Source organism: Phacochoerus africanus, chromosome 1, assembly GCF_016906955.1.
Source record: "Phacochoerus africanus isolate WHEZ1 chromosome 1, ROS_Pafr_v1, whole genome shotgun sequence".
NCBI lineage: Eukaryota > Metazoa > Chordata > Mammalia > Artiodactyla > Suidae > Phacochoerus > Phacochoerus africanus.
The window spans coordinates 52,036,464-52,060,068 of record NC_062544.1 but is presented as its reverse complement, the minus strand read 5'-3'; the positions used below and the strand labels follow the sequence as shown (position 1 = coordinate 52,060,068).

Sequence of the window (23,605 nt, the reverse complement as noted above, 5' to 3'; positions counted from 1 at the left end):
CGCAGGTGTGGCCGTAAAAAGAAAAAAGGGGAAAAAAAGAATATTTAGTGCTATGGTCCACCACATAAAACTCGTATGTGGAAATCCTAACCCCCAAAGGTGATGGTATTAGTAGATGGGGCCTTTGGGATGTGCTTTTGTAGGGAAGGTGGAGTGCTCATGAGTGGCATGTGTGCTATAAAAGAGGTTCCAGAGGACTCCATAGTCCTTCCCGCCATGTGAGGACACAGGGAGAAGTCAGCAGTCTCCAACCCAAAAGACAGCCACGCCACTGAATCTGCCAACACCTGATCCTGGACTTCCCAGCCTCCAGAACTGTGGGAAATGAATGTCTGCTGCTTTTAAGTCACCCAGTATGTAGTGTTTTGTTATAGCAGCTGTCACAGACTAGGACATTTAGGAATCATTTTCCTCAGGTTTATCTGTTTTATCACACTATCCTTTAAAAAGCATGATGGGGTTGAGTGGAAGAATGCTGTATTTTTTGACAAAACCTGCCTTTATGTTGAAAAGAACTTGGTGAGGGAGATTTTGCAAAACAAAGACTATAAATAGTGTGCAGTTTCCTCCACTGCCTAAGAGCACAAAACTCAATACAATCAGGATGGAGCCTCTTTTAATCTAGGAAAGTGGTTGTTGCCACTATCAGTGCACCAATGCCAGTTGCAACATTTTAATTCTAGACCCAACTGTCAGCAGGCTTCCCCTGGCCCTTTGTGGAGCACCAGATGCACAGATCTTTACCTGAATTCCTCCTCTTCTGCCCCACCTCCAGGTCCACACCTTCTAGGGCCCACTGCTGAGCTGATGGAAGAACAAGAAGAGTCTGGATACCTGGGTACCGGCCTGCCCTTAGGCAAGTCATTTTACCCCATAAGCCTCTGGTTTCCTCATCCATAAAGTGAAACATCAATACAAAGCTCACAGAATTGCTGCTAAGAATAAATAAATCACATGCTAAATTAGTGTCAACGAGGAGTATTAGACAAACCCTATTTGGTGCTAGATTAGCCTACATCAGGCTCAGCTCCTTTGTGTTCTCCAAATCACCTCCAAATCTTCCTGGCAACATCACTTCTGGGGACTGGCAGGCAGGGAGACTCAGGACACCTGACACCTCTGGCACAGTGGACGCTGTGCTCCTGCCATCTGGTGGCTGTTTATGAAAACTACCTCTTACTCTACATCTGGAAGCCTCTATGAAGAGGGAGGGCAAAAGAGCAGAGCAGTGGGGATGACCCACAAGGTATGGGAAAGGTGAGTTAGGAGTAAAGGGATCCAGGTTCCATGTTTAGGAGAGTGTAAAATCATCCCACACAGAACCCAGCTCTGGACCCCTTCCTAGTCTGCTCCAAGAAATGACTGTGGGAGGCTGATGGCTCCCAAAACAAAGCAGGAATTTTCTTTTCGGTATCAGAATTTGTCCATTTAAACAACAGCAGTTACTCAAAGTACACCTTTTAAGGTGATATTCAGCTAAAAGTTTTCGTTCCTTTTTTTTCTTTTCTTTTTAGGGCCACACCTGTGTCATATGGAAGTTCCTGGGCTAAGCGATGAATCAGAGCTGCAGTTGAAACCTATGCCACAGCCACAGCCATGCCAGATCTGAGCTGCACCTGTGGCCTATGCCACAGCTTTTGGCAATGCTGGATCCTTAACCCACTGAGTGAAGCCAGGGATCAAACCTGACCTTCACGGACACTATGTCGGGTTCTTAATCCCCTGAGCCACAACAGGAACTCTGTAAAAGTTTTCTATGTAGAAAATGAATTCCACTGTTCACAAACTCTAAGTAATATAATAAGAAATATACAAATTCACATAGGAATGGATAAGCAATGAGATCCTGCTGTGTAGCACTGGGAACTATGTCTAGTCACTTATGATGGAGCATGATAATATGAGAAAAAGAATCTATACATGTATGTGTAACTGGATCACCATGCTGTACAGTAGGAAATTGGCAGAACACTGTAAACCAGCTATAATGAAAAAAATAAAAATCATTATTAAAAAAAATTCACATAGGAAGCATTCTTACCAAAAAATGTGACATCTGAAAGTGATTCTGAGGGAAGAGATAAACCCAGAATGTGGCACAGGTTCTGGCCTAGTCTCTTTTTTTCAAAAGTTCATGCCATGGGAGGAAAGAAAAGAAAAGAAAAAGCAGAGAGACTTTTCTTAGATACTAAATTGCAATTAATAGTTATATTAATATTAATTGAAATTCACTGGTTGAAAAAAATCTATATAAAGTGCTCTGGAAATAGTTGGGGAAATTTAAAGGTGGAATATGAATATATATATATAGTATCAGATACCATGATGGAATTGTTACTTTTTTAGGTATAAACTGATAGTGCAATTATATAGAAAATGTTTTTATTTTTCAGGGATGCCAAGTTGTAACACTAAAAAAAAAATCTAGGAGTGAAATATCATATTTGTAACTTATTTTCAAATAGCTTAACAAAAAATTCTATATTCTATACATATAATGTTTTATATACACACATACAAAAGAAGAAGAGAGAAAAATGTGACAGAATATTAATAAGGCTTAATCTAGGTAAAGGCATACAGGTGTTTATGGTACCCTTTTTCAACTTCTCTGTAGGTTTGGAAAACATCATGATAAAAAGTTGAAGAAATTAGATCTGTATGCTTTTCTCTTAAATGTTATATGAAGCTAAGTATTTTCATTTTCAGTTGAGTATATTATTGGCTATATTTGCATGTGCATAATTGTTCCCTTAAAAACATACTTTGTTTTGCTCTGTTGGCACAAAGGAACATTCACCTGAAATATAATCAACCATGGCCAAGTTCAGCCAGGACTGTCTGTGTAGCTTCATCTGTACCCTCTCTAATAAGGAGTTTTATGGCCATGTGTTTCATGCTTCTCCTGATGTGCCCCTTTACTGTTCCTCTTGCTGTGATGTTTCTTCTTATGGCAAATGTTGCCTTTAGCATCTTTCTTGGCTGCTTGTTCTTTCATCCACTGCTTAATAAGATGATTGTGAGGGCTGACACAGATTCTTCTGCGCTTGACATGAAGGCTGCCAAGAGAAGAAAACAAAATTACCAAAAGTACAAGTAAATAAAAACTCGATGAACTTATAGGCAGTTCCCACCTGGGGACACAGCATATCTTAGAGACTGAATCCTAAAGTTGAGGACCACAAGGATGAATCTTGACTACACAGCTTCCTGTGGTTTCTGAGACATCTGCAAAAAGTACTAAAAGGAGGAGAAGGAATTGGAGGAAGAGGAAGAGGGGGGAAATTATGTGAAAACAATTCTCTTTCCTGATTATGAAGCATTCAACCAAACCAGTTCCTTCCTCACTGCCCACCTCAAACACATCTTCCTCCACAAGGGTTTTCTAGAACTTCTTAGGCGAAATGCCCTCTTTCTTTGAATCTCCATGGTGGTTGGTTACCTTTCTTCTGGCACTTAGTTTTACCTGAGTACTTTTCTCAGATTCCCTCCTTTCTCTGTGGTGTTATGCTCCTTGAAGTAGGAATAGTCTGGAAGTGTCTGGAAAAGGCCTTGTTCAAAGCAGGAATTCAGTAAGTTACAGATACAAAGTGGAAATTGTTCAAAATAAAGGCAGTCTGGTTTTGTTTTAACAAAACAATCAACGAAAATATTCCAGACATTTGTTAGCATTTTAACAGAGTATAGATCTACCATAATATCTCAGAATTAATTTTTGTTTTAATTTTTCTACATGAAATTTTGACATTGGATAGGAGAATCCCAGAGCACCATTCACAATTTCTGGTAACTGGAAGAATTTCTAGTTACAAAAGATTGTGACTTTCAATTCCCCACCAGATGCCACCCAGCTCTTATTAAATGTTGCAAATCTTGCAAACTCTACATATGCAGTATTTCTCTATCTGGATAAATTGAAATCCTTGACCCTTTTCTTTGGGGAAAAAAGCAGGCAGATAGAGAGTAGGCTGCCATTTCTCCAGATGACCCAAGAAGAACCATCAGCTAATGTGGGGACTCTTAAAATGGTAGGAAAAGTTGGGAAAGGCTTGAATGCACTTGACCATAATAAAGCCAGAATGCGGGATTACTAATTTTTTTTTTTTGGTCTTTTGTCTTTTTAGGGCCGCACCTGAGGCATATGGAGGTTCCCAGGCTAGGGGTCGAATCGGAGCTGTAGCAGCCAGCCTATGCCACAACCATAATAACATGGGATCCGAGCCACATCGGTGACCTACACTGCGGCTCATGGCAACACCGGCTCCTTAACCCACTGAGTGAGGCCAGGGATCGAACCTGCAACCTCATGGTTACTAGTTGGGTTCCTTAACCAATGAGCCATGATGGGAACTCCTGGGATTATTAATTTGAAAAAAGTGAGAATAGGAGGGCAACGCACATTCCTGAAGTGTATTAGAAAGGTCTTCAAAAGAAAAGCTACCTCACTGTGGTCAGTGAAGTTTGCCTTAAGCTGTTATTGGAGAAAACTTGGCTATAGCACTCATGCAGAGGGAAAAAAACAACAAAGAGCTGGAGTTCCCTGGTGGCTCAGTGGGTTAAGGATCCCGCACTGTTACTGCTATGACTTGAGTCGCTGTTGTGGCACAGATTTAATCCCTGGCCCAGACTTCCACATGCCACACATCTAACCCCAAGTGTGATGTTTAAATTTTGTTGGATATAAGGTCCTTTTGAGGAGCTTAAAAAATCTATGGCCCTTCTTCCCAGGAAAATGTCACACGTTCATACCCACAAATTTCAGGGAGTCTATAACCCTTGAACTGAAGAAAGTCTATCAGTGGACATCTTACAAACTCTTCCTCTGAGCTTCTGAGAACCTTGTCTTGGATCAGTGTTTCTCAAAGATAATGGATGGATTCCTTTGAAAGGAGGAAAAATGTATACTATATCTTAGAGAATGGTCTGCAGGACCCAGCTGGATAGAGTCTCCTGGAGACTCCAGTAGGACAGAGTCTATTTTGTTACTGCTGCATCGCATAGGATGGTGCTTGGTACATACTCAAAAGTCCGCTGGTATTTTTTGAATTCACTGAATTAATAAAGAGGTTCCCTGGTGACTCAGGAACTCAGGCGTCAGCAATTTGTTGCCCAAAGGGCTCATTAGTGTCACCTGGAGCCATAAGTGGTATTAAAACCAACACTCCTGGGAGATGCCTAATATACCTTTATTTTTATTTGAAGGTACCAGATACTTTGGAGTTTAGGGAGAGCATTTTATGGGTAGTCCCACCATTGCTTTTGAGAGACCTTGGACGTATATACCGTTCTGAGCGAAGAGACCTGGGTTCACATCCCACTCTGGCCATTCGCTAGCTGTCTGTCACCAGGTGAACTATATAATCTCTGTGACAGCCTCCTGTGTGACATGAAGATAATCTATGCCTTCCTCACAGCATTATTGTCAGAACTCAGATTTGCTAATTATCAATGCATTTCCGATTTTAGTCTCTGTGGAGGTGTTAAGTATATGTAAGTTCAGAGTTTTGAAAAGCTAAGCCATGGGTGGGGGTAGGAGGGCTGAGCGGGTTCACCATAAGCAAAAGCAAAGGTGGGCACTTGAACTTGATTGCATGCAGCACTCATGACCAGTACGGACATCTCTGCACTTCCATTTGCATCTTACATTCACTCCTGATGAATTCAGAGTAAAAATAACAGCAACCCATTACTTGCCTGGAAAAAAACTTATAGTTAAATCCATGAAATAGAACAGAGTCACCTCTGTTCTATTTTTACTTACTTGTTCACTCGGAATGTCCCTGTTCTGCTTAGGAAAGTCATGCGCATTGTCTGGTGACAAGGCATTTAGGTCTCACCCCAGCACTATGAACGGAGGGCTGCTGTGGGGCTCTGGACAGTCTGAGACAGAGGGAGTGTGCATTCATTCCACCCTCCCCTCCATTGTTTAAGAGATTATTTGTATCAGGCAAAATCTCCCCAACCTATTGTTTGTTCACTGGCAGAGACATGATCACCCTGCAGGTTTAGACCTTCCTGCTGGGAAGAGCACTCACATGACAGCAGCCAAGTCACAATCCCCATCAGCTCTCTGAAGGCGACATGTATTCACTCTTTCTAGAAGCCTTCTGGAAATATGATGTGAAACCTCAGTGCAGCAGCTGGAGGCAATGGGAAGTATAGCTGAAAGAAGAAAAGCAAGAAATGTTCAGTCTGACAGTTCACAGAACACTGGCCCTCATCTCGAAGCCTCCAGAGAAACAGGTTGTTCATCCACTTGAACAAGAGGCAAACACTTACAGGGGACTTTGGGTGTGCAGACCCCAAGGGCCAGACATGTCTCTACTTTCTAGAACTTACACTCTATTTGGGGGAGATAAAACTAAGCACAGGCAACGGCACAAGACAAGGGAAGAGATGAGAAATAGCTCTAGGCAATGATGTTAATGGGTTGCAGCCAGACTTGATTAAAGAAGTGAGGTGGAGAGAGTGGCTTGCTAGCTGAAAAGAGAGTGGCCACGTGGGCCCCCAGAACAGGTTTGAAATTTACACACACCCCCTCCCCACTCCCAGGTAAGGACTTAAGAGAATCTTTAAGGATTTGGATGAGTTGGGAGAAATGGAGAAGAGTTGTCCAGGCTAAAGGAAGCACGTGGTCAAGAGTTCTGCGATAGGGAGTTCCCACTGTGGCTCAGCTGTAACGAATCTGATTAGTATCCATGAGGATGTGGGTTCAATCCCTGGCCTCACTCAGTGAGTTAAGGATCTGGTGTTGCCGTGAGCTGTAGTTGCAGATGCTGCTCAGACCCTGTGTTGCTATGGCTGTGGTATAGGCCAGCAGCTGCAGCTCTTACTCCACCCCTAGCCTGGGAACTTCCATATGCCAAGGGTGTGGCCCTGAAAAGAACCCCCCACCCCAAAAAAACAAAAAGTTCTGAGATAGGAAAGCCCAGGGCCACTTTGAGAAAAAGAGAACTGAGTGGCTAGGAAGCTGGGTGATGGGGGACATGGTTCAAAATATAGACTGAGGTCACACCATTGAGGCCTTGAATGTCAGGCTAAGGAGGTTTACCTTCTATGAAACAGAGTCCAGAAACAGAGAAAGGAGAAGAGTTTTAGGAAGAATTTGTCTTGCAGTGATAAGTAAGTGGGGATAAGTGGCAAGTGACTGGGGCAGAGTCAAGTTAGGAGAAACTTATCCAGATATAAGAAGGGGGCTGCACAAATATGAAAGGAAACTTAATCCCCTACTAAAAGGTATACTTGCACATTCCTACCTGCCACATGCATGCTGTGTTCTATGCTCCCCATTCCTCCAAGTGGGTAATAAAAAAAGTTGAGGGGGACACACTTGCAGCATGTGGAAGTTCCAGGGCCAGGGATAAGAACCCACACCATAGAAACAACCTGAGCTGCTGCAGTGACAACACGGGATTCTTAAGGATCCAGCGTTGCCGTGAACTCGTGTAGGTCGCAGACACGGCTTGGATCCCTCGTTGCTGTGGCTCTGGCGTAGGCCGGCAGCTACAGCTGTGATTAGACCCCTGCCTGGGAATCTCCATATGCCAAGGGAGCGGCCCTAGAAAAGGCAAAAAAAGACCAAAAAAACAAAAACAAAACAAAAAGGCACATATTGTAACGAGTCCATCTATATGAAATACCCAACACAGGCAAATCCATAAAGATAGAAAGTAGATTAGCAGCTGCCAAGGGTGGGGGTAGGAGAGAATAGGGTTTGACTGCTAACAGGTACACATTCTTTTTGGGGGGTGATGAAACGCTGAAATTAGATAATGGTAATGGTTGTACAGTTCTGCGAACATACTAAAAATGACTGAATTGTATATTTTTAAATGTACAATTATATTTTAATTTTGAAAAAAGTATGACAGGAGAACAGCACACTGGTTGTCCTTACATTTATTAATGCATTCATTTCCTAACACTAATTGTTTCTTTCTTTAGCTATGCTGTGTTGCCTATTCTCCAAGTCAAACTGTTTTAATATCCCAAGCAAAGTTTTGGGTTTATTCATGTAACGAACCATTCATTCACCCATCTGGCTATACAGGAATTATTATGTGAATCATATAAATGAAGTACTATCTATATCTGTCTATGAGATCTTTTATAGTGAATCACTATGCTAGACCCTGGGGGTAGAAAGATGAAGAGTTACTACTACACAGACCACTGCTATTAGTTGTGATCCAGGCAACTATAAAATATGAAACATAGGCATTCCCTGGTGGCCTAGCATGTTAAGGATCTGCTGTTGTCTCTGCTGTGGCTCAGGTTCCATCCCTGGCCCAGGAACTTCTATATGCTACAGACAAGGCAAAAAAGAAAAAAGAAAAGAAAATGAAACAGACTTTCAGAAGCATTGCTGGGATTAAGAATCATAGGCAAATCTATGTGTTTAGGAATCTGAGTTATCTGAGTGCTGCCATCACTTGAAGGCACAGTTTTAAGCCAGAAAAGCACCCAGGACCCATTACGTACTTAGTAAACCGGATTAAAATTCTCAGCTATAAAGGTAGGATGGGCTCACCTGGAGATCACTTAACCTACGTCAGATTAACTATCAAAAGGCAAGAGAAGGGCCAGCGTCTATAATGTGTTGGTAGATGTGACTGGTGTCCTAGTAAGGCAGTAAGAAATATAAAAGGCCAAGAAAGATTGAATCTTTTGAAGAGTGCACAAGGAGTTAAACAATGAAGACTCTTAAGAGGATGGTGTGGATTAGGCAAAGCTAAGATTATTTTAGATAACATTGCCCCCTAGAGGTTTTCTCATGTAGCCTCCTATCAGAATTTTTTTTTTTTTTTTCTTCCTCTTTTTAGGGCTGCACCAGGGGCATATGGAAGTTCCCAGGCTAGGGGTCAAATCGGAGCTGCAGCTGTTGGCCTACCCCAGCTACAGCCACAACAGATCTGAGCTGCATCTATGACCTATGCCACAGCTTGTGGCAATGCTGGATCCTTAACCCACTGAGCAAGGCTGGGATGGAACCTGCAACCTCGTGGATACCAGTCAGATCTTAATCTGCTGAGCCACAATAGAAACTCCCAGAAATATTTTCATTTTTAAAGAACCATCTGGGGAGTTCCCATCGTGGCTCAGTGGTTAACAAATCTGTCTAGGAACCATGAGGTTGCAGGTTCAATCCCTGGCCTTGCTCAGTGGGTTAAGGATCCAGCATTGCCGTGAGCTGTGGTGTATGTCACAGATGCGGATCGGATCCCACGTTGCTGTTGCTGTGGGTCTGGTGTAGACCAGCAGCTACAGCTCTGATTCAACCCCTAGCCTGGGAACCTCCATATGCCGCGGGAGCGGCTCAAGAAATGGCAAAAAGACAAAAAACAAACAAACAAAGAACCATCTGGAACTTCCTCTGATTTCAGTGATGACTATAAATGTAAAAACATTTATTTTTGCATTTCTTATATTTTTGAATTTATGCTCATAAACAAGATTAGTCCATACTTTTATTCCCAGACATCATCCTTGAATGTTTTGGCTATTAAGGTTATATTAATCTCAACAATGAATTTGCTTTCTCTGTTTTTCTATTTTTTTAATGAGTTTGGTTTATTTATTTATTTATTTTTAAGTTTTAATTTTTTGGGGGGTCTTTTTAGGGTCTCACCCGAGGCACATGGAAGTTCTCAAGGTCCTATCAGAGCTGCAGCTGCCGGCCTACGCCACAGCCACATCAACACCAAATCTGAGCCGCATCTGCAAACTGCACCAAAGCTCAGGGCATCGCTAGATCCTAAACCCACTGAGCAAGGCCAGGGATCAAACACGTGTCCTCATGGATACTAGTCGGGTTCATTACTGCTAAGCCATGCCAGGAACTTCTGTTTTTCTATTATTTGAAAAAAGTTTGTGTAAGACAATATTGTCTACTCCTCCAATGTTTGGTAAAACCTCTAAAACCATCTAGGCCAAGTGTCTGTCTAAAGAAAAGATGTTCAACTCTGATTTAATTTTCTTAAGGAAATTAAATTAAATTAGTTACATGTTCATTTAGATTTTCTGTAACTTCTTGAGTCAATTTTGATATCTTGGCTAAGAAATTGTCCATTTCATTCACAATTTCTAACGTTTGTCCCTGAAAGAGCTCAGAATATACCACCCCAAAATATACCTCTCTGGCATACTGATCATTTTAAGTTAAAGCCACTGAAAAAAAAACAGCATATGTAGAAAGGGCACTCTGACCGTCCTAAAAGCAAGAGAGAAAACTTCCAAGCAAAAAGTACTCTCACTACACCAAGGGAAGAAAGAAATCTTTAGCAGCTGAGAGTTGTACCACCCCACTGTTCTGGGTGAAGCAAAATAGTGTCTCCAGAGTTCCCGTCCAGGCCTAGCAGATATGAATCTGACTAGGAACCATGAGGTTGCGGGTTCGATCCCTGTCCTTGCTCAGTGGGTTAAGGATCTAGCGTGGCTGTGGCACAGGCTGGTGGCTATAACTCCAATTAGACCCCTAGCCTGGGGGTGGCCGTAAAAAGACCAAAAAAAAAAAGTGTCTCCACCCCACAGGAATTTGAAGCCAAGAAAGATCTGTACAAAGATTGTTAAACTAACACGTCTCTTCCTAGTCACTTTTCCCTGTTTTTAAGTGTCCCAGCCCAAGTTCTTTTGTATTCTCATGTTTTCACAATTGTCACTCTTTGTCCAATTTATAAGCCATAACTCAAACTGCTACGTTGGGTCTTCCTTTCCTTGTGAAGTCTCCCATTAAATAAATGTGTATGCTTTTCTTTTGTTAATCTGTCTTTTGTTACAGGTGCCCTAGTAAAGAACCTGGAAGTGTAGAAGGAAAGTTTTTTCCTCCGCTACATCACAGCATTACCTTACAGTGTTTGAGGAGGCAGTTCCTCTGCAAAGGAACCGTTCAAAAATGTGGATCTAAATAATAATGTTTATAAATTTACATATATAATTTGCTTAGAAACTAAAAAAAATGCATGCAACTCAGGTTAAAGATGAAATAAAATATTTATTCTGGAAATAATGGAGATACTACTTATTATAACAGGTGGGATATAGCTAAATTTAGCCTAAGTGCATTTATTGAAAATGCAAACATGGTAAAATAATTGAGTTGAATTAACGACTCTAGGAAAGGAAAATCAGAGGAAACTAAAACAAAGACGGGAAAAAGACACGAGCACGACGCTGCTGCACTTTCCGGCTGTCGCGCTGCTCGTATGTGTAGGCAAGGCGGCCTTGGAACTCGAGGCGACATGCGGGAACTCAAGCCACAGCCCATGGAAAGGGAGGAGGCGGGGTGCGAGCGACAGCCGCGAGCAGCGGTGGTTCTCACTGTCGTTTGCACCTTGTTCCGCCGCTTCTTCGGCCTCTGCGCCTGCGCAACCTGCAGGGCGCCACAGGCAAGATGGGGCGGTGTTTGTCCCACCGGGTGTTTGGTGCCTGCCGCGCAGGGAGCGCCCGGGAGCGGACTTGTGGTTAAGTGTAACGAGGACTGCGCCTCGGGGAGAGTGGAGTCCCGGGGACCATGGCGTGGCGGTGGCGTTGTTCCCACGCCCAGGATGCGAGCCTGCGCCAGCCTTCCCCGCCCGAACCGCAGGCTGGTGCGCGCTCGGCAGGGACAGCCCCAGGCGGAGCGCGAGCCCCACCTCCACGCCGCGGCTTCCGTGGCGCTGGCTGCCTGGCCGGCGTGCAGAGCCAGTCCTGACCAACCTCGGGCTGTCCTTCCTAGAACTGTAGGAGAAAATTGGTTGTGTTGTGCGTGTCTTTCCTACCACTCTAGTTTTTGTTTCATCTATCAGTTTCTGGTGCGTGTAGTTAAAAAAAACTTAAAACTGTCGTTGAGTTTATGTCAGATTACTATTATTTTTGGCTGTGGGGTGCAACGTCTTCATGTGGGATCTTATTCCCAGACCAGAGATTGAACCGCAGCTGCCAGTGAAAGCGTGAATTCTACTAACCAGCAGAGCACCGGGAAACTCCCAGTTATGTCTTACTCTTTTTTGCGTGTGTCTTTGTTTTTGCATTTTAGGACCGCACCCGGGGCACATGGGGGTTCCCAGGCCAGGGGTCTAATCGGAGCTACATACAGCAGCCCGGCCTACACCACAGCCACAGTAATGTGGTGTCTGAGCCGGGTCTGCTACCTACACCAGAGCTCAGAGAAACGAGGGGTCCTTAACCCAGTGAGCGAGGCCAGGGATGGAACCTGCAACTTCATGGTTCCTAGACAGATTCGTTTCTGCTGCGCCAGGATGGGAACTCCTTGTGGATCTTTTTACCTTTACTTGGAATTATCACTTGGGGTTTTATTTTCAAACACATGCAAGTACTCGTGGTCTGCAGCTAGGATTGGAGTAGAAACACTAGCTTCAGGTGCCAAATTTAAAGGGGTGCCAAAAACCCTCCTCAGCAATCAGGAAAAATTATATTTTAATGCAATATGTTAAAAAATAAGAATTAAGAAGTTCCCTGGTGGCCTAGCAGTTAAGGACTCCACACTGTCACTGCTGTGGCTTCGGTTGGATTCCTGGCCCAGGAACTTACTCATGCCTCGGGTGCAGCCAAAAAAGGGGGGGGGGGGATTAATACAAAAACTCTGATGAATAAAATACTACAATTTTAAATAAAATTAAAATCTGACCCAGCACTTGCACGACTCACCTTGGTGGCATCACTTGCCTCACCCTATTCTCAGTACTCAGTGGACCTTCTTGGTGAATTATCCTATTTATCCTTGTGTAAGATTTCTCTAGTGCTATTATAGATTTTTGCTTAAATTCTATTTTTCTGATGTTCATAACGTGACGCTAAAATTTGGGTTAGATTTATCTGCTTTATTTTGTGTCCCTTTTATCATCTTTTTTTTTTTTTCCTTTTTGGCTGCTCTGGTGCCATGGCAGTAACAGCACTAGGTCCCTAACCTGTGGAGCCACCAGGAAACTCCTATCATCTTTTTTCTTTTTTTCCCCCCTTTGGTTGGGTTGATAAATTTTCTACATTTTATTATATTTTATCTTATCTTATTTTATTTTTACTGAAAGTTTGGGCTTGGTTAGGTCAAGAAAAATCTTCCCGGAGAAAATAGCAAAGCTGTCTCATACAAATGTTTTTGAGTTTTTGAATCATTTGAGTAAATGCATTATTTTACTAATGTCAGTGAAATGTGTAAGCATTTACTGAGTGCCTGCTTTGTGTCAGTCATTGTTCCAGGTACTGAGTATACAAAAATTAGTGAGTTATAATGATAACATATGAGACTGTGAGATGCTGTTACCCTTTCCTTCCTAGGAGTTTTCCATATCCCTGGTTTATAAGACACCAAATTCCTAATTCTCTTAATTCAGTCTTCTCTTTGTATCCAACTGAAGACATTATCTCCTGCTGCTTTAAATTTTCTCCTTTTCCTTTTCTCATTTCATTCAGCCACCATTTATGGTTACTCAAGCTGTTAGTCCATCCTGCACTTGCAGCCAGGCATAAACACTTGTAAATTTTACTCTCTGAGTGTTTCTCAGACTTGTCTCCCCCTTTTCATTTCTGTTCCATTGCCCAAGTTCCAGGCCTCATCAGTTTGTTCCTGGCCTGCTGAGCTTCCTAGTTGCCTACTTTCTCCCAGTCTTGCCCTTTCCCTGTGGATCTGTGGTCCATGGCACCCCGTGCTTCCCTGTCTTTACCGTATATAAAATTAAGGATTAGATGAGTATGTCTTTTGACTGTGAACTCCCTCAGGATATCTTTATACCCATATCACATAGCACACTGCCTGGCATTAGTGCTAAATAAATGTCTCCTGAGCTGATCTAAGCTCTGTTGTGGTATTATATTGTTTCATCTTAACTTGTTTTAAGTCTTTAAAATATTTAAATGTTTTTCTTAAAAAAATAAGATTATCAGTTTTTGGTCAAGGCTATGTCCCAAATGTCCTAAAGCTGCACAGTGCTTTTCAGAAACATCATCCCCCTACCCTCAAGTAAATAGGGATCTTCAATATGATAAGTCATTTGTCTATTATATTTTAATTATTTATTTATTTATTTTTGTCTTTTCTAGGGCCGCACCCACGGCATACGGAGATTCCCAGGCTAGGGGAGTAATCAGAGCTGTAGCCGCCAGCCTATACCATAGCCACAGAACGCAGGTTCCGAGCTGTGTCTGCAACCCACAACACAGCTCACAGCAATGCTGGATTCTTAACCCACTGAGCAAGGCCAGGGATCAAACCCGTAACTTCATGGTTACTAGTTGGGTTAATTAACCACTGAGCCACGACAGGAGCTCCATATTTTATTTTTTTTAATATGACGTTATCATTATCTCATTAAAAGCGTTATCATCTGTTTTAGCAATTGTAGTGTTATCACCACTGATTCTGTTGGTTTTGAGTTGTCATCATTGTTCCCAGTATTAAGTATGGTTGGGATGGATGGTTAATTTCCCACAAATGACTTGATTTTATGTCTATGTTCCAATTTTGGTTACTAACCAGAAGATTTTAAATATTTCTTTATTCAACACTAGAACACTGCACATCAAACAGGACTTTCCGTCGTGGTGCAGTGGAAACCAACCCGACTAGTAACCATGTGGTTTCAGGTTTGATCCCTGGACTCACTCAGTGGGTTAAGGATCTGGTGTTGCCGTGAACTGTGGTGTAGGTCGCAGACACGGCTCAGGTCCTGCATTGCTGCGGCTGTGGTGTAGGCCAGCAGCAAGAGCTCTGATTCATCCCCTAGCGTGGGAACCTCCATATGCCATGGGTGTGGCCCTAAAAAGCAAAGATAAAATATGTGATATAAAAATTATATTCTGAGTTTTAAGGAGAGGTTTCTGTTGATGTAGAGAGGTGAACCAGCTTCCTCTCTTACTCAGATGTATTGCTACTCAAAGTGTGGCTCCCAGAGCTGCGGTACGGTATACCTTGGGGGCTTATTGGAAATGCAGTTTGAAAAGCACCCATATGAAGAACACTTTACAGAACAGAGCAAAGTTACATGTCATTGATGGAGAAAATTCCCAGGATAAAGAATAAGAGAGATTCACTTGGCTGCTCTCAGTATCTCAAAACTATGAGTGCAACTTAAGAAAGGTGGTAGGTATATAAAAATAATGTTCCTAATATGGTTGGCTTGGGACACACTTCCACTTCCAGCGAACTTCACACCTTAACAGAGCCACATCACGCTATGGGTGCCTACAACCAAAGGTGTCCACTGCTGTCCCTACATAGGCAAGAAGGACTCACCAAGCCATGATGCATGAAACTGCTGTGCCCAAATAAAATATTCCTAGCTGCTTTTGAGAACCCTGAGATACCGTTTGGGCAATGGAGAATGAGTTTTTCCATAGTAAACCTGAAGACATTTGGTCACCCGTCATTCTTACATCATGGACATTCAAGTGGTCGGGGTAGTCTTGAAAGGTGTTGGATAATTTTGTGCCCTAGAGACCTGCTAACAGGCATTACTGCACAGTCATTAGGCATGTGGTTCAAGTCCTGGCTCTGCCACTTACTAGCTCATGTTGGCGAGTTACTTCTCTGTACCTCAGTTTCTTTATCTGCAATATGGAGATGGTAATATCACTTACTTCATAGAGTAATTGTAAGCATTATAAGAGTTTAAGTGCTAGAGCAGGAGTGACAAGTAGTAAACAATAAATGGAAACAAAAAAGACATCATCTGGAGGTCAGTATACAGCTCAGTGCCAGCTCCATACTACGTATCCAGGTGTCTAAATGTTTGTGGAATGTGTTCATTGTCAATTTATTGCCCCATAGGTTCAAATTCATCCTTAATTGCCTGTTTTATGAAATTAAGAAGGGCACTTGTAATATAAGTGACAATCACCATTTTTTTTTGTTTGTTTTAGGGCCACACCCACAGCATATGAAAGTTCCCAGGCTCAGGTCTAATAGGAGCTGCAGGTTTTAGGGCCACACCCACAGCATATGAAAGTTCCCAGGCTCAGGTCTAATAGGAGCTGCAGCTGCTGGCCACAGCCACAACACCAGATCACCATATCGAATCTGTGACCTACACTGCAGCTCACTGCAATGCCAGATCTTTAGGATCCTTAACCCACTGAGTAAGGTCAGGGATTGAACCCACATCCTCATGAATACTAGTTGGGTTTGTTACCTGCTGCTGAGCCACAAGGGGAACTTCTGACTATTACCATTTTAAATTGCAACATTAAGCTTTTGATTGCCAAGGCATCCATTTCAAAGGCATTCACAGAATAAACATTGCCAGCTGCACAACTAGATAGAGAGCTAGCCTGCCCCATTCTTAAAGTTCTCCTTTAGAAACAAACTCTTCTGCCTCCTTCCCTGTTAAGAACTTTCCCCTGCAAACTGGAGGGCAGATTGAGTGATTTATTTTTTATTTTTTTGCCGTTTGGTGGGTAATAGCAGTGTCCTCTCCAGTGAAGTCTGGATCTCAGCTGGGCAGGGAAGGGGTGCAGGTCTCTTCCTTGACCACTCTATTTTGTCCCAGGAATGTCTGCTCTTCCTGTATTCTTTAGTGTCCTATTCTTTCTAGCCTATCTCTTACTATAGTTGATAATTCGTTTTATTAAACTTTCCCTGTTCAAATTATTGTCTGGTTTCTGTCTCTTAATAGGACTTTATAATGAATGCAAATTTAATGTTTGAAATTGTTCCAGGAAGTTGTCTGTTAAGATGAACAATGCAAACTTTTAAAAAATGACTATATGTGTTGAACAGATATGCTGCCATCTATGATCAAGTGGAAAAAATGTAAGTAAAACAATACGTAGGAGTTCCCACTGTGGCTTACTGGGATCATCTTGGGCGCGCTGGGATGCAGGTTCCATCCAGTCAGGCACAGTGGGTTGGGGATCTGGTGTTGCCTCAGCTGTGGCTTAGGTCACAACTACAGCTCAGATCTGATCCATGACTTGGGAACTCCATGTACGTCGGGGCAGCAGGGAAAAAAAAAAAAACAAAAAACCAGCAATATGTAGATTGTGATCTGTGGTTTTTGTGATTTATAGGAGATGTATATTTGGACATCCTGGCATCTGAAATATAGGTCATTCAGATGTCCAAAATATACTCCTCAATAGATTTGATCTTCAACTATGTGTGAGTTTCTGGCTTACAGCTCTCCAAACCCTTGTAATTTCCTTGGTAATAAGAACAATGGGAGAATCTTTTGTTAAAATATTTGGTTTCTGGAGTTCCCGTCGTGGCGCAGTGGTTAGCGAATCCGACTAGGAACCATGAGGTTGCAGGTTCGGTCCCTGCCCTTGCTCAGTGGGTTAAAGATCCGGCATTGCCGTGAGCTGTGGTGTAGGTTGCAGACGCGGCTCGGATCCTGCATGGCTGTGGCTCTGGCGTAGGCCGGTGGCTACAGCTCCGATTCAACCCCTAGCCTGGGAACCTCCATATGCCACGGGAGCGGCCCAAAGAAATAGCAAAAAAAAAAAAAAAAAAAAAAAAAAAGACAAAAAAAAATGCATCTATTTATAAAAAAAAAAAAAATTTGGTTTCTTGTCCACAGTGCCTGAAAATACTTCAAAGCTGTAGAGGCGAAATGTTTATCATTATTCATAACAATGCCTGGCCACCACAACTGGGTTTATGTTCCTGAATGTAACTTTTGCAAAGCACCTAAAGATTGGTGGCCATGGGCAACCAAATCACAAATAGAGGTTGGAACTTTCAGTCCTATCCCCTGATGTCTGAGGAGGAAAGAGAGGCTAGAGGTTCAATCAGTCCACTGAGTCAATCAATCACCCCTATGTGATGAAGCCTCCATAAAAGCAAAAAAGAAAAAGGAGGGGATTCAGTGAGCTTCCAGGTTGGGGAACTAGAGTGCTTCCACATGCCATCAATCTGGGCCCCACGCTCTATGAAGACAGAAGCTCCTTTGTTTAGGACCTCACCCTGTGTGTCTCTCATCTAGCTATTGATTCATGTCCTTTGATATCCTTTGTGATAAATCAGTAATCTAGTGAGTAAACAGATTTTTCTAAGTTCTGTGAGCCGTTCTAACAAATTAATCAAACCCAAGGAGGGGGAATTGTTGGAACCTCCCCATTGTTGCTGCGTGGGTCAGAAGTACTGGTAACAGGAGTTCCTGTCATGGTGCGGTAGTTAATGAATCTGACTCGGAACCATGAGGTTGCAGGTTCGGTCCCTGGCCTTGCTCAGTGGGTTAAGGGTCTGGCATTGCCATGAGCTGTGGTGTAGGTCGCAGACGTGGCTCAGATCCCACATTGCTGTGGCTATGGCGTAGGCTGGCGGCTGCAGCTCTTACTAGACCCCTAGCCTGGGAACCTCCATATGCCGAGGGAGCGACCCTAGAAAAGACAAAGAAAAAAAAAAAAAGAAGAAGTAGTACTGGTAACAATTTGTGCTTCCAACTGACATCCGAGGTGGAGGGCTTTCTGGTGGAGCTGAGCCTGTGAAATCTGATTCTGTCTCTAGATAGTGTCGGAATTGAGAGTTCAGTTTTGTTGATGTAGAGAACCCCCACTACCACCACCACCCACATACACATGTTGGAAGTGGGACCAGGAGCCCTTCATGGTCCCAATTATGTTTAAAAAATATATGTGGCTATATATGGTTAAGAAGTTCCTCTAGTTCATATAGTTAGAATTCTAACCTAGCCTTTTGGAGTCCAGAACCCAGACTCCTCCCAGTATGCCAGCATTTCTTTAACTGGGTTTTGTAGATCTCTGGGAGGGGGCCTTTGGATGGGCTCTTGGGGTCCATGAACTCTCCAGACAATGCCTATGTTTAATATGTCATCTTGGTCCTTAATCAGACATATTCTGGACCTTCTGGAAGAAGCACTCGCAGGACATTTGAATTTAACTTTAAGTTCATGCTAGTGTTTTTATGAAGTCAGATACTGCCTTAATTGTCCCAGGCCAATCAGAAGAGAATAGAATGGAATTTCAAAACGGGTTCATGCTGATAAGGGAGGGGAAAATTACACCATCATGGTTCAAACAGAAGAAGTTGGTGGGGAGAAAACACTTGTCATTCTAAATAGCATAGTTTATGCACATAAAACTCAAAACCTACACCTCAAGAATCAGTGCTATATTCATGTTTGGAATGGTGATTTTAGTTTAGGCCAAACATAACTATTATATTAAACTAATATTGTTACATTTAAATCTTCTTGGCTTTGTAGTTCTGTTTTTATTTAAAATTTAAATTTACTTTTGTTTTATAGTTGGTTTCAGGGAGCTGAGGAGATGCAGGGACTTGAGAAATGGACCTTGCCTGATGGCAGAAAAACCCGAAGGCAGGTTTCTAACCAAGGAAGGGAGCTCACCTGAATGGTACAAGCCGAAGGTGGGCTTCTGGTCAGGAAAAAGGCTTGCCTGTACGGTGCAAAACCAAGGGCAGGCTGAAGCCTGCCTGTATGGTACAAGCCGGTACAAGCCCAGGGCAGGCCTGAGGTTACACGACTCTCATTTTGATGTTGATGGGGAAGAATTGGGGCTTTCCTGGGAAAACAATTTCCATGTTTGCGCTGGAGAACATGGATTGTTTCTCGGGTGACCTAGTCTTTCCTGTTGTTTTATTTGTTATTCAGTTTTTTCCTCAGTCTTTCCTGATTATTTGCTTATTATTCTTATTTTCCATTCTTATTTTCCTGTGGTGATTTGTGATTTAACAAAATTACAACAATAATATAATAAGAATTTCATCCTGAAGGACTTTCCCCTATTCAAATCCAACTTAATTAAAACATAGTGTTTATCTACTAACTAGTTACACAGTAAACTTTAGAGTTAGGATTTTAATGAAGTTTATAGAAGTTAGACACATATTATTCATGAAACCTAGCTGTGAGTTTTGTCCTTGATTTTAAAAGCTTTTAAGTGATAGCTAGTTAAGTTGGTTTATATTTGCTTACACTGTCTCCCTGCCATAACGCTTTAAAGATAAGCACTAGTCTAAAAACAAGATTTGTGAATGCCAAATTCTTGTGTCTGTGACCTCTTCAAATTGTGGAGATTGACTGGCTATGGGATGATTTGTACTGTCTCCTCCTTTCCACATGATGTATTGTACCTAATTGCCCTTAAATTGTACTCACTAAATTTAGTTAAAACAAAGATCTTAAAACATGATGTATAGCTGCTGTACCATGTAAAATTTAATCAATGTACTTTTAACACTGTGATGTAATCTGTAGTTAGAAACTCTCTATATAATCAACCACTTATGCCAATAAAATTTGAGCAGTCCAGCGCCCTGAAAGAAGGGACAAAGAGGCTGTCTCCATGTGCAACCACCGACACTGTCCCTCTCTTTCAGGGAAAGTGCACTCCCTGGCAGCCAGAGCTGGCCTCCGGCAGTTGCTGAAAATATACACACACACACACACACATATACGTACACACACATATACGTAAACACACATACATATATGCATACAGATATATATATATATGTGCACACATATATAGATATATATAAAGGGTTTATACTTTGTTTTATGTTTATACATCAAGTGATATAGGGAAATAATTTAAAATTAATTGAGAATAAGAGAATGTTTTCATTTAAAGGGGCTTGTATACGTATATATAAAAATTTACAAAGACTGCTATTATATCACTCTGCTTCTCTAGACATAGAAAAAAAACATTTAAAAAAAACCAACAAACCTCTGAACTACATTATAGGTAGGATGATTGGGTTTTTTAACCAAATCTAGATGCTTAATCCCACAGTGTTTTTGAACTCAGGGACCCTAGGACCTATTGTTTAACTAAAGGGCACATTTGGCAAAAAACTGAAGGGCAGAGTTACTGGGCACATGTCTGGCATCTCAGGAACCACTCCAGGAGAAATGGACTGTCCCAACTTTTAAGCACTCAGTCCTCCCTAGTGAGTCTCCTATGATTAAAACAAAAGATAAAGTTTTCTTTTGGGATGTAAGCAGTAAATCCCTAGCAAGTGTCTCTAATTAGGAGCCATCCTACTCTGAGAAAGTTAAGTTGTCAGAGAAAACCAGTTTGGGACTTAATGAAACAAAATCCCCCAACAAAAGTAGGCCCCTAGTCTATAATGTGCAATAAAAATAGCAAGGCCTGCAAAGCCCTAGATTGTGGCTTTAAGTAATCTGGCTCTTGGCCACTGGATGATAGACATTTTTATAGACTCAGAATTGAGTTCTGGGAGCCAGCAGCCACAGCAGCAGGTGTGGAGTATGCCCTGTGTTTGGATAGAACCCAGGGATTTTCATCATGGGCAAGTCAGCGGCTTCCTGGTTTATGCAGAACATTTTGGGAATGCCAGTTACTGAGCCATCACATCAGGATGGCCACTTCAGTCACCATTAAGATGAGAAAGCATTTAATGCCTTGAGAGACAAAATGCATTTCTCAAAGTCCCAAACTGGCAAAGGCCACTTCCCTATCCCCTCCCCCAGCTGGAGACAATTGCCAAGGCCACCTCTACCTCCTTCCCTGCCAACCTAACCTTGCCCCAGCCTGAATCCCTTAGAGCTTCCCACAGGGCACCTGAGACACACAGATGCTTGAATGGAAGTTTGCCCAGGAAAGCAGTGGGGTTGCCCCTCTCGGTTCCACAGCTGTTCTCTGGCCTCCTCTCATGTTCTAATCCCAACATCACTTGTTTTTAAATGGCAGAAGGTTGGGGCTTCTCAGACAAATGTGATTTTCCTGTGGCCCAAACTGCCTTAGGAAAAGCCCTAAGACTAACCCAAAAAGTTACTGTTGGGTCTCTTCAGCTCGCTTTCTTATCATCACCAAATAGTTCCTTTTCAAACACCTCTGTGTTTTGCTGTCCCACCCTCTCTGCCAGAACTCAGTCCCTTGCAGACCTTGGCCTTGGATCTGGCAGGGCTTCTCTCATTACCCTCCCCCTGCACCCGCCCCTCCCTCCCTCCCCCTCCGCTTCTGCAGAAGGGCCTTGGCTACTGCTGCTGCTGCAGGGACAGATAGAAACAGGCCAGGAAGCTGAAGGGGGAGGTGTGTATGCCTTCATATCAAAGCCTTACATGAAAAAAAAATTGCGTTGCCAAAACTAGGAATAAGGCCTTAGCTAGTAAACTTTTGGGAAACAATGGATGTGAGTCCTAAAATTTCAATGGTGAAATTTTCCACAAAATTTACAGAAATATAAAATGGCAACCTTTTTATCTTGATAAGATAGATGGATAGAGAAGAAGAACTGATTATCCAGATTTTTCCTGTGCTCAGCAATGCAAGCTCAGTACATTGGGGCAGTGTATTGGAGTCTCTAAGCAAATGCCTACAGAGGAGGAACCAGGCAATTAATGAGTCGATAGCCAACTTCAAAGAAGGGCAGGGGCTAGTCTGCTCTAGCCATTTCTTGCCAGATGTAATTTTTCAGAAGAGTCTCTAAAATCCAAGTTGTATGTGTGTATATACGAGTAAGTGTATGTGAAATCATTTTAAAATACTGGCTTAGTTTTTTTTAAAAGCAGACCAAACAAAACTTACATTTTACCTGTTCTGAATTTAGAGAATCTATTCAGGGTAAATTTTCAGAAAAGAATACAGTAGAAAAGAGTCTTATCAGTCAAGTATTAAATACTTATATTTACGGTTCCCTGAACACAGTAGAAAAGATTGTCTCCAGTCCAAATAGTTATAATCTCCATGTGCTAGCAACTCACAATAGAAGTTCTCTTTGGAGTTCCCGTTGTGGTCCAGCAGAAACAAATCTGACTAGGAACCATGAGGTTGCAGGTTCAATCCCTGGCCTTTTTCAGTGGGTTAAGGATCTGGTGTTGCCATGAGCTGTGGTGTAGGTTGCAGATGCGGCTCGGATCTGGTGTTGCTTCAGCTCTGGTGTAGGCTGGTGGCTACAGCTCCAATTCGACCCCTAGCCTAGGAACCTCCATATGCCTGGGTGCGGCCCTGAAAAGACAAAAGACAAAAAAAAAAAGTTCTTTTTGATGTAATTTGTATGGTTCAGTCTCCTTTATCCTGTATCCCATTTTTAAGATCAGATTGAAATTTTGGTTTTCAGTGTCCACAGACCTGACTTTGTTCAGATAGCTTGCAGCTTACCAGACCATAAACTAGAAGGTTGAGTTGATCTTACTTTCAGGAATATGTGCACTTGTATTCAGACAGTTTAGCTGGTCAGGGTGAGGGGAGGGAAGCAGTTGAATAATAGGGGATTTTCCTCTAGCCTCTACCTGGAGATTTTTCTAAGATATTGTTATCAGAAAAAGAAGCACTGCTCAAAGTTGCACTGGTATGGTAGGATCTCATCCTTCTGGTGGCAAATTACTGCTATTCCTGTTCAAATGAGGTTCCTTCCTGAAGTTGCCTCTTGGAGATGAGGAGTTAAACTTATGCCGTTCTCATGTAGATAACTGGAAATTCCTGCCCCTAATTGCTGGAGTACCTCACCCCCTCCAGCTCCAACTTGGAAGGCAGCCCCCCCTCCTTCCACCGGAGGCTTAGATAGTCAGCCCCTCACTCACCTTCCGAGGGATGAAGAGCCACACAGGCAGCCAAGGCCACGAGAGCAAGTCCTGTGTGCTGCATTCCTGCCCAGCCGCTCAGCAGCACCGCAGGTGAGGCTGTAAGATCAGGAAATGAGGCTAAAAGTGTCCTTGGTTGCAGA

General features: G+C 42.6%; 1 protein-coding gene across 3 annotated transcripts; it reads right to left on the bottom strand.

Moving 5' to 3' along the window:
• Positions 1 to 23,605, bottom strand: CCL28 (C-C motif chemokine ligand 28). Of its 3 annotated transcripts, XR_007132901.1 has the most exons (5): positions 23,463 to 23,605; positions 6,036 to 6,162; positions 2,801 to 3,059; positions 2,042 to 2,117; positions 1 to 804 (listed from the first exon to the last, which is right to left on the bottom strand). XR_007132901.1 is itself a non-coding variant. In XM_047765580.1 (3 exons), the coding sequence occupies exons 1-3, from the start codon at positions 23,524 to 23,526 to the stop codon at positions 2,867 to 2,869; spliced, it is 384 nt and encodes a 127-aa protein (XP_047621536.1). In that variant the 5' UTR covers positions 23,527 to 23,605; the 3' UTR covers positions 2,370 to 2,866. The 3 variants fall into 3 exon arrangements, 1 of the variants encoding a protein (XP_047621536.1); XR_007132899.1 differs by lacking the exon at positions 1 to 804 and having other exon boundaries at positions 1,979 to 2,117; XM_047765580.1 differs by lacking the exons at positions 1 to 804; positions 2,042 to 2,117 and having other exon boundaries at positions 2,370 to 3,059.